Source organism: Triticum dicoccoides, chromosome 2B (assembly GCF_002162155.2).
Source record: "Triticum dicoccoides isolate Atlit2015 ecotype Zavitan chromosome 2B, WEW_v2.0, whole genome shotgun sequence".
Classification (NCBI taxonomy): Eukaryota; Viridiplantae; Streptophyta; class Magnoliopsida; order Poales; family Poaceae; genus Triticum; species Triticum dicoccoides.
Window position 1 is genome coordinate 211,168,565 of NC_041383.1, and position 10,461 is coordinate 211,179,025.

General features: G+C 49.8%; 1 protein-coding gene across 1 annotated transcript; it reads right to left on the bottom strand.

The window, feature by feature from the left end:
• Positions 1–9,339: 9,339 nt before the first annotated feature.
• On the bottom strand, positions 9,340–10,245 carry LOC119363133 (MFP1 attachment factor 1-like). The gene has a single exon (XM_037628440.1). The coding sequence runs from the start codon at positions 10,146–10,148 to the stop codon at positions 9,654–9,656; it is 495 nt and encodes a 164-aa protein (XP_037484337.1). The 5' UTR covers positions 10,149–10,245; the 3' UTR covers positions 9,340–9,653.
• Between the last annotated feature and the right edge of the window lie 216 nt (positions 10,246–10,461).

Consider the following 10,461-nt stretch of genomic DNA (forward strand, 5'->3'; position numbering starts at 1 on the left):
TTCGCAAATCAAAGCCACATGCCCCCCAAGCTCTTCGGACGATACCAATAACATGGCCTTTCTCGGTCTAGGGCCTCCGGTCGGGCCACTCAAAGGGGGGACAAACAAAAAGAAGTACCTATTGGTCCTGGTCGACAAATTCACCAAGTGGATCGAACCAAGACCCATCACTTCGGCAGAATCTCGACTGGTCGTCGACTTCTTATCCGACATCGTACACCGTTATGGTGTCCCCCACAACATAATTATCGATAATGGTACCAACTTCACCACCCAGGAAGTTAAAGACTGGTGCGGCAAAATGGGCATTAATCTCGATTACGCCTCGGTGTACCACCCACATACAAACGGACAGGTCGAGCGAGCCAATGGGCTCATTATGAGCGGCATTAAGACTCTCCTAGTCCGATCACTTAAACAATCAGACTGCCATTGGGTCGAGAAACTTGATTCCATACTAGCGGGGCTACGCAGTACTCCTAACCGGTCAACCGGATACACACCATTTTTTATGGCATACGGTGCGGAAACTGTCCTCCCATGCGACCTTATCCATGACGCGCCTAGAGTGCGCATGTATGAAGAAAAGGAAGCCGAGCTGGATCAGCAGGATGATTTGGATGCTCTGGAAGAAAAATGGGATATATCTCGAGCTCAATCCACGTTCTATCAACAGCAAGCACAACGTTACCACAACCGTGAAGTTAGGGCGAAGACATACAACGTGGGGGAACTGGTCCTCTGACTCCCCGAAAAACAGAAGAATAAACTATCACCCAAATGGGAGGGACCGTACATCATCGATGAAGTACTCATAGGAGGAGCATATCGCCTTCGCCGTCCATCTGATGACTGCCTCGAGCCGAACCCATGGAACGCAGCTCGGCTGCGGCGTTTTTACGCTTGAGTTTGACATACATGCCTACCTTTTCCTTCTTTTTATTTTTCCTTTCTTTCTTTTCGACATGGTAAGAGTCCGGTTAAACCAAACCATACCAAGATCATATTATATACATCATTGAATGTAACACCCAGCCTTGCCTGGGGGCTCCCTCAAATGAGGTGAATAATGTGTAAATCGCATTCGTACCGATTGCATCCTTCTCACACATGTTAAGCCAACACATGCACTTATTTGACTTAAGATCTTTGCCAAGCTGGGTTGCCTGGCTCGTGTGTTTACCCATACGTTCCCGATTGTTTGGCTAGGGAGTAAAGGGAGCACCTGTACGATTGTTACAACTGGGTCATCCGGGACTGTACCTCGGACGGGTGAAGCTGAAAGCTAGCGTTCTTACAGAATACAATAAGTCGGCCTAAGGGAAGTGAATATAGCCTCACGCTTATCACCAGGGTTTTTTCGCGACCATTGGTTTCTGTTGATCCTACGTATCAGGATTATAATCTTACCCGAAGAAAGGAACCCTTGGATGAACTATTTTCATCAGAAGATGTTTCTTATGTCAAACAGTAATATAACATAACTCTCCACACATGTTTCGTCTGTTTGAGCTAGATGGACGGATTGCCTGGTTCCCGAAGTATTGCCTTGTTTCCCAAAGCACATAGTATGGAAACTTCCCGATCACTGATCGGGGAGGTAGAAGCCGATGGTCAGTTAAGACAACATTCTTTAAATTAACAATAAGAACGTGAATCGAGCTCGGTCAACGTAAAGTACATAGATATGTAGAGTTGACAAAACTATTCTTGATCGACATTGCCTATCAATTGCTCTAAAGCACAATCCTTCTGAGAATAGCGAGCAACTGGCATCACATCATCATACACCAAGCTTAGAGGTATCTCTTGGCCGTCAAGGGCCACGGGACCAACCCAGGCCATATGTACCGGATCTAGCTTGGTGAAGTGGGTCTTTACCATAGCCCACACTTCACGCGCCCCTTCTCGGCAGGACGAAATCTTCCATAATTAAAACCTTCTCCGAGCTCCCTTAAAGCGACTGGCTAGTTCGGCCATACCTTCGGGCGGCACATCTAACGGCCATAACACCTTCGCCATGCTCTTCATGGCTTTCCGGGCCTTCTCGTAAGTCTTCGACAGCTCCTTTAAAAGGTTCCCGTCATAAGTGCTTGCTTCTTCCTCAGGCCGCCCAGTCAGGAGACGTAACAAGCAGGTGTTGCACATCATCATTAACACATCAATGATACTTGCCAACGGAATGGTAAGATCAGCGCTTACCAAATATGCCACCTTTTAGCTTCTGGATTTCCTCCAAAGCTTGTGCCACCCGAGTTTTTAAAATCCTAATTTCCTCGGCCTTCCGCTGATTCTCCGCCTTGAGCTCATTTTTCTCCTCCTGACTTTGCATCAGCACTTGTTTTCCAGCCTCCAGCTCCCTCCGCAACTCGCTTACAATTTCTGCGGCTATACAGAGAAAATGGTGTTAATGCATAGAATACACCGTATACTTGTGAAACCATTTTTTCTACTTACCGGACAACCTGCTACTGGCTTTTCGAGCCGCATCCAGTTCAGCTTTGGTTTCGACCAATTGTGTCCGGCTCGCCTCAAGGTCCTCGGACAGATTTTTGCTCTGGTCTCTTGCGGCCTACAAACATAATATCATTAGACACCCTTAACTCGGCAGTCCTGCCCAAATTAAGGCTTGGGGCCTAGCTGGTTAGGGAACATGATCTGCTTTCAAGCTATTTTGGTTATATACCTGCACCTTGGCGGCAAAAATACCGGCGATCCCTTCAAGACCTGGTCGGGCCGCTCCAAGGTATGCATCTACCGAATTAAAAACACTAAATTCTTGTTCGGCAAAGGCAGTATGACGCAAAGTCTCCCTCCGGCAGCGATGATTCATTACGCTCTCGACTTTAGAGTTGGTGACCGAAACATCATTGGAGTCTGCCGGAGGCGCGCTGGCTGCCGCGTGTTCGGAGGAAGCTCTGGCTTGTGCCGAGGACTTAGGACCGGAGCTGTGATTTGGCACACCTGGGGAATCTTTGGACTGGTGCAAAGGCATACGCCTTCTACAAAATGGAGCAAGCTTCAATAAAAGGGTACTAAGAGCAACCCTCGCTGTAATTCTGAAATGCGTTACCTCTGGGCCAAGGAGGCAGGTGCTTCCGCTTCGACGGAGGCTTTCCGCTTTGACCTCCCATTAGAGGCCGAAGCTGGCGCGCTCCGCGCTCCTCCCAAGACGGTCTTTCCTGTAGTGCGGCGACCCTTGGGAGCAGAAGTCAGCACGTGGGGAGTAGCGCGAGATGAGCGCCCTGTTCGGGAGAGGGTCTTCTTTTCAGTTACTGTGGAAGAGGGAAGAGCCCCAGGGTGATCGGCTATCACAACAACCTTGATGCCATCAGGGCTCTCCTGATAAAACACCCCGTCTTCAAAATCAATCGACGTCTCTAGGTCGTCATGGTACCCCAGATCGTCATCACGGGAATGATCCTCCGGCTGAGGAGGAGGGCAATTAATGGACGCAACCTGACGCCTCCAACCATGATCAAATACAACTAGTCAGAGTTCGGGTGTAGCCCATGAGCTCAAAGACAATGGATCGTGGCTTACCCAGTCCGTCGGATTGTATCGGGCGCAACCTTCCCGGATACTCATTCGAGCAAAATCTGCCTCCTCTCCCTTGAAGAGCTCGGCCAATATTTTGGCCAGAGCCGCCTTATTGTCTAGCCCTTGTCGCTGGTAGTGGGTTACGTCGTTGGTCCCATTGTAGAACCATAAAGGATGACCCCTTTGCTGCAGGGGTTGCACGCATTGGGTAATTACGATGGGCATTACTTTGATCATGGTCAGCTTGCTACTAGTTAGCAGCCTGATCTTGGCCGCCAGCATAAGCACCTCTTTGATGTCCTGTTGGGACGGGCCTCTGTGCCGCGAGTTGAACCGTTTTATAGGTGGGTTGTTGGAGTATTCGGGTAGCCATTGCCGAATTGGATCGGTGAGAGGAACATATTCAATATAAAACCACTCCGAGGTCCATCCTTCAGGATCCTTTTGTGGGGTCCCAATTGGGTACCCTATCCCAGCTATTCGCCATACTTCGGCGCCGCCCACCTCGAATATGGATCCCTCTCGGAGGCGGGGGGACAAGACAGAAAAACTTCCTCCACAAGTCAAAGTGGGCCTCGCAACTCAAAATCATCTCGCACAGGGCTACAAAGCCATAGATGTGCAATATGGACCCCGGAGTGAGGTTGTGGAGCTGGATCCCGTAGAACTCCAACAAACCCCGTAAAAAGGGATGGATAGGAAAGCCCAATACTCTTAGAAGGAAGGGCACGAGGCATGCCCTCTTCTCCCTACTCGGAGCGGTGGAGTTCTCGGCGAGGGCGCAGCAATCAATGGAGATGAGACCGGCACGGACGGGGACCAAATCTGCTGGAGGGAGGAAGCATTGCGTCTGCAAGCGCCTCAGATGAAAGTGTGAAATTGAACAGCTCAACCAATCGCCTCGGAGTGGGTCGTGCGGGCGCGAGGATGAACCTGGGAGGTCAGCCATGGCGCCGAGGAATTTCTTTGGTGATTTTTCTTGTGAGAGGGGGGAAGTGAATCGTCCCCCGTACCTTTGGATCTATAAATGGGTGTCTTACCTTGAAGATGGAAGGACGGGCTCGTGGAAAGTTGGCATTAGGCCGCACGCCTTCTAAAAAGGTGCACGATGCTCTTGCCCCGGGGAATGGCATTAAACTCTGATGGTCCCACCTCGATCTCACGATATCTTCGAAGCCCAGAATCTTGACATGTCCGGGCCTGAGCACTTTAGTCCGGCTTCCAGATAGGGTTCGGCGAGATTGATACGTCTCCAAACTGAATAGAGGAGTGGAAGAACTTGTCTCGCAAGCCGACGATCTGAAGATTCCGTAGGACAATCCCCGGTGTTGGAGGCAAGTTCGGGGGCTACTAAGGGAGTTACGGACTAAGGGGTCCTCAAGGCGCCGGCCCATCAATATGGGCCGGACTGGTGAAGTCGTACAGCAACGAGAGATTTATGAAGTCGTGGTGTGCCCTCCAAGTCAAGGATAGGCAGATCTCTTTATTCCTTATTGTAATCTATCTCCGGTAACCCTAACCCTATTGGTGCCTATACAAACCGAGGATTGTAGTCTTTAGTAGGGCCATTCATTACCTCATCGCCTTAGGGTTTAGCTCATACTGATCTCGAGGTAGACCTACTGTGTAAACCATACTATACATCCAATATAATCAAGCAAAACGTAGGGTATTACCTCTTCGAGAGGGACCGAACCTGGGTAAACACTGTGTTCGTCGTCCCTTATTCCCCATCGATCCTAGATCCAAGCTCGGGACCCCCTACCCTGAGGTCTGTCGGTTTTGACATCGACACTAGGGTTGCGGGCGCCGCCCGGGTTAAATAGACGAATTTGGTCTCGAGTGACGAGCCGGAGCGGTGCCACGTGGCGTTCACACCACAGCGACGAAGGAGGCGTCCGTCGGATCATCGGGTTTCCAGACGAGTCCGTGTGAGACCCCTTCGTCTATGTGACGGGCGCGCCCGGGCGTCCCAATATCCGCCTCGTATTTGGGTTGGATATGAGAGGTGCCGGCAGTCCAAATGTTTGAGGTTTGAGGGGCCGTCTAGGTCAAAAATCGTGACCGGGCGGCCTGCCCGAACGTATGAGCCGGGTTTGGGGCGTCCGGTTGCAGATGTTTTAAGGGAGTCCCCGATTTGAGATTTTAGTGAAACTGCTGAACTTAGGATGAAAAGCCGGCCACAGCAGCACTCGGTCCACTTCTCCCGCGACAACCGCAAAAGACGGCGGCGGCCATGCCTCGTTCCAAACCTTGACATACGCCATCGTTTATACCAACGCCCCGACATTATGACCTCTTTGTTTCTATCACCGCCCTTGCCGCTAAAACCACACACATCTTTGTATGCTTCTGCTCGCGACGCCCATATTTATATATCCGCGAATAATCTGTAACACTACACACACGAGCTTCGACTATCAAGTAGTAGGAGCAAGAAATACCAGTCGAGGTAGCACAACAGGTATCCCTCGGTTTTCTGCAACCATGAGCAAGCCACTCCTCGAGCTGATGGCGGCCGTGGACGCCAGCCCTGTGGCCGCGGAGGACGACGGGGCTAACTTGGTATCCCGACGCCGTGCGAGCTACGGCCGCAGCCGACAGACCGTGCCGGTGGTGGCGCCGCAGACCCGGCCCGCGTCGTCGACGGAGACGGACTCCAGCTTCGAATTCAGCGCCGTGATCAGCAACAGCTCGGCGTCGCCCGCCAGCATGGTGTTCTCGGACGGCCAGCTCCGGGCGCACCAGTTCCCCGCCGTGCGGTCACCGGCGGGCTGCAGCCAGGTCGCGTCGCCGGTGCTGGGCTCATCCGTGGGTGGCACGACCGGGAGCAAGAAGCGTGTCAGCTTCGCGGCGGATGGTGCCGGGAAGAAGTCCAGCGGCGCGCAGAAGAAAGGCGGCGGCGGCATGCTGGGGTGCATCGGGTCAGCGTGCGGGCTGTCTCGTGACGAAGTGGTGGAGCCGACCATCAACGCTAATCGTAAGGTTGTGTGTGTTTGATTGTTGAATTTGGCAGTAAGTGATCTTGCGTATGCGCGCTAACTTGTGCATTCCAGTTCGTGTTGTTTGGTCCGCCCTGCTTTGATTAATCTTCCTTTGTCGTCACGGCCTCACGGGTGATGGAGTCATCAAGACACCTAAATTTCTTTCGTCTCCCCCTCATTTGTTCAAATGTATCACGTATACAAATCCCCAAACGCAGCCCTTATGTGGGGAGGAAATGGGGTGTCCAGGCATGTTCAGCCAGCCACGTTAAACACAGTCCAACCCAGACCACTTTCGCTCTTTCTTTGTCTCTCTTCATCTCCACCAATTATATGCACGTCCGGATAATTTTGGGGGATGGCTGTGTGCATGGATAAATGAGCGTCCAGAGCGGATACATCTTGCCAATGTCCACAGACAAATGAGGGGCCAAATTAGCCTAGCCCGGCTGAAAATGCTCTACTAACCGAAATATAGAGAAACTCCATTGAACAAACTAATTTAATTGGTTCCTAAAATATCTATAACAAGAATGGATCACATCACAAGAAAGGCCACAAAGAAGCACGACTACTCGACTAGGCGTGGCTCTAGAGATGTAATGTGGTAGGCCGGTCGAGCATGATATAACAAGACAACTAAGAGTGGAGCAAACATGATCACAATGGCTTAACATGATCATTTGTAGTACTGTGTTTTTACAACTAACTTGCTTTCTGACTTACTGGCTGAAGAGCAAAGAGACATCTTTTTTGTTCATTCTTTTTTCTTTCCTGGCTCTTATCGCTTCAATGGCCCAGCTCCGGTGGAGAGGCTGTCACTGATCTGAAAAGTAGTCTATAGTTCAGATAGACTAATTCTGCAAATGCCTAACCCCTGGAATCAATTTCAAAAATTAAGCGTCAAGTTTCCATAGCAAGTCGTGGGTATTTAGCTAGTTATAAGGCTAATCTAATTGCCGTTGATCATCTATCTGTACCAAAAAGGATCACGTCAGAGTTCGCGAGGAAGCACGGCCAAGTGTGGCTCTAGAGGTGTAATGCCATAGGTCAGAACATAATGTAACAGCACAGCAAGACGTAGCACAAACATGAGCCCTTCACAATGGCTTAGCATGATCAGTTATGGGTATTTTTTGGTAGCAAATCACGGGTACTTAGCTACTAAAACCTAATTCAACTGCCGCCGGTCATCTATGCCATGACCATATTCTATGCTTACTTAGTCCAGAGAATGTACAAAATGAAGTCACGAGGTAACTGAAATCAAACATGCACTTCATAAAGTCTCTGCAACAGCAAGAATTTAGAAACACATGAACCAGCAACTTGATCTTTCAGTACCAGGCATGAGGGGAAAAAACCACTTGGTTTCTTTGTCAGGAAAGGTCATAACAGTATGTTGAACAGCACACCTAACAAATGCACAATCTTAGCTGCCAACCTCAGGTTTGTGATGCTATACCAGTTACCCACAGAACCACTCTGGTCTTTTGGACAGTTCGAGCAAACCTCAGACGAGAAACAGAAACTGATTCAACGCAAATTTTAAAAAGCAGGGTTTAAACAATATTGTAAAAATAGAACTATCTTCTCAGTGCAATGGTAACCTCTATTTTTGTATGTCCTTCTACCTCCATATTGTTAGTTTATCACCCAACCATTATGCATGAATATGACACAGTAGCAGGTATGCGGAAGTACCAGAAAACAATCCACCATGAAAGAACAGTAGCACCTACTGACTGTGGAAACTAAGTAAGAAACATCAATAACATCAACCATTGCTAGCTTCAATGTCATAGACAGCCACAAGCCAACAAACACCATCAACACACATTGCTGGTAGCTCTGGCCTATCTGTCGCTGTGTCGCGTGAAAGGATATCAGAAATTTCACAAAAAGAAGACAAACATGACTATGTTATAAAATGTAAATATTGGCGAGCCTTGTATGTTATCATAAAATAAGCATTGAAGCAAAGCCTGCCAAATTAGTACCATTTTCAATCTAATAAACTACTACTTCCGTCCCATAATGTAAGATGTTTTTTGATACTAGTGTAGTGTCAAAAAACGTCTTACATTATGGGACGGAAGGAGTATTACATTCACTCAGCTTTGAAGCACAGCTAAACCTTCTTCATTCATATAAACTCCATGCTGGTTTTCCTAATGCATCCTCAGCCATCTTTCTAGATGAAAAGAAATATTCTTGAAAGCTAGCGTAAAGCATAGGTAGAAGAAACTGAAGCTTCACGATTTAGTATTTGGTAAACTGCACTTCTCATCTAGCAACACATGACCAACTAAATTAAAATGACTTAATTCTGTATGCAGACATAGCTGCATAGTGCACACCTAGCATTGCAATCGGGTAGTCTTCATTGGAATGCCAACTACTAGTAGTACATGTTACTATGTTAGTTGTTGTTTTGGGTGCAAAACTAGCAGCTCCATTCAGTCATCCAAAAATTGACTATCATTGATCTATTGTAATTTAGAAAAACAACTGTAGTTTAAAGTTACATAAATACCTAAAAAACACTTATAAAAGTATGCATGTGGCCTTTTAGAAGACAATATGTGCCTATTTTCAACCCAAAATAGATGGTACGTACGTAGTATTTACTTAATCAGCTCAGCAATATACTATCCTCTCTGTACATAAATATAAGACGTTTTAGAGACTTGACAGAGTCTCTAAAACGTACTATTCAACAGAATGAAACCTAACTAAGAACTAACGCAATCCAAGTGCATAAGGTTAAAATGGACCAAAGCAAACACTGCTACACCAGCCAAACAGAACAAACTCAACACAGAAGGAACAAGCATACAATTGGCACCATTGCTACGAATATTCATTGGTACAATCTGCTTGCAATCTACTGCAGCCAGTACAGATGACCTGACGAATCATTCATGCACACCTTAAGGACAATGATGCACCCCTGACAGGCTGATAATAGCTTAAAGTTTGTAGCAAGGTACCATGTTCATGAAACAAACATCAATTTCCCATCTCATAGGCATCTCTAATAAAGTAGTAGTAGTAACAATACATAATCCCCAACGAAATGCCAAAATAGCAGCACTTCCAGGTGGATCAAGGCTCGGGGTCAGCACCTTACTCCTCCGTGGGGGGCGGAGCAGTCACCGACGAAGCCTCCGACACTTCAGCGCTCGGTTCCGCGGGAGTCTCTGGAGCGGCGGCGGCAGCGGCGCGCGACTTGGCGAGCTCGAGGAGGCGGCGGCTGACCTCCTTGGAGTACGCCTGGAGGACCTCGATCCCGTCCTCCAATGAAGCAGGGGAGGCAGCGGCAGACTCCGAGGCGGCGGCGAAGGCCTCGGCCTCGACGGCGGCGGCGGCGCCCTCGGCCTCGGGCTCAGGGATGGCGCCGTAGCGCTGGGAGAGGACGCTGGGCGCGGACAGGGTCTGCACGACGCGCCGGACAACGGCGTCGCGCGTGCGCTGCGACGGCGGCCAGATGCTGAGCGACGGAAACAGCGTCTCCGACGAGGACTTCTCTGCTGGTGCCGGAGGGGTAGCAGCGTCGGCGGAGGCTTCAGTACGCGCGGGGTGGATGTCCTGAGCGCCGGCGTTGGGGGCGTCCTCGGCCATGGTGTGGAGAGCAAGGGGGCGGGGGGCGGAGAGGGAGAGAGATCTGTGGCGTGGAGTGGGAGGAGAGCGAGGTGGGTTGGAGACTTGCGTGGTTGGGTCTGGTTTGGTTCGCGTCACGGGTGAGGGGGACTGCTCACGTGTATACCTGGCCAAACCTCGGGCCGGGCCGGGCTTCAGGCCGGGCCTAGCCAAGCCCGACACAAAACACCCAGGCCCGGGCCCGGGCCGGCACGGCCATCAGGCCTGTGTTTCTAGGCCCGAGCCCGGCCCAAACACGTAAAAACCCGTCGGGCTTCCGGCCGGCCCGGCCCGA

Excerpts from the sequence above, each read along its gene's own strand:
- LOC119363133 (XM_037628440.1), bottom strand. The coding sequence starts at position 10,148 with ATGGCCGAGGACGCCCCCAACGCCGGCGCTCAGGACATCCACCCCGCG.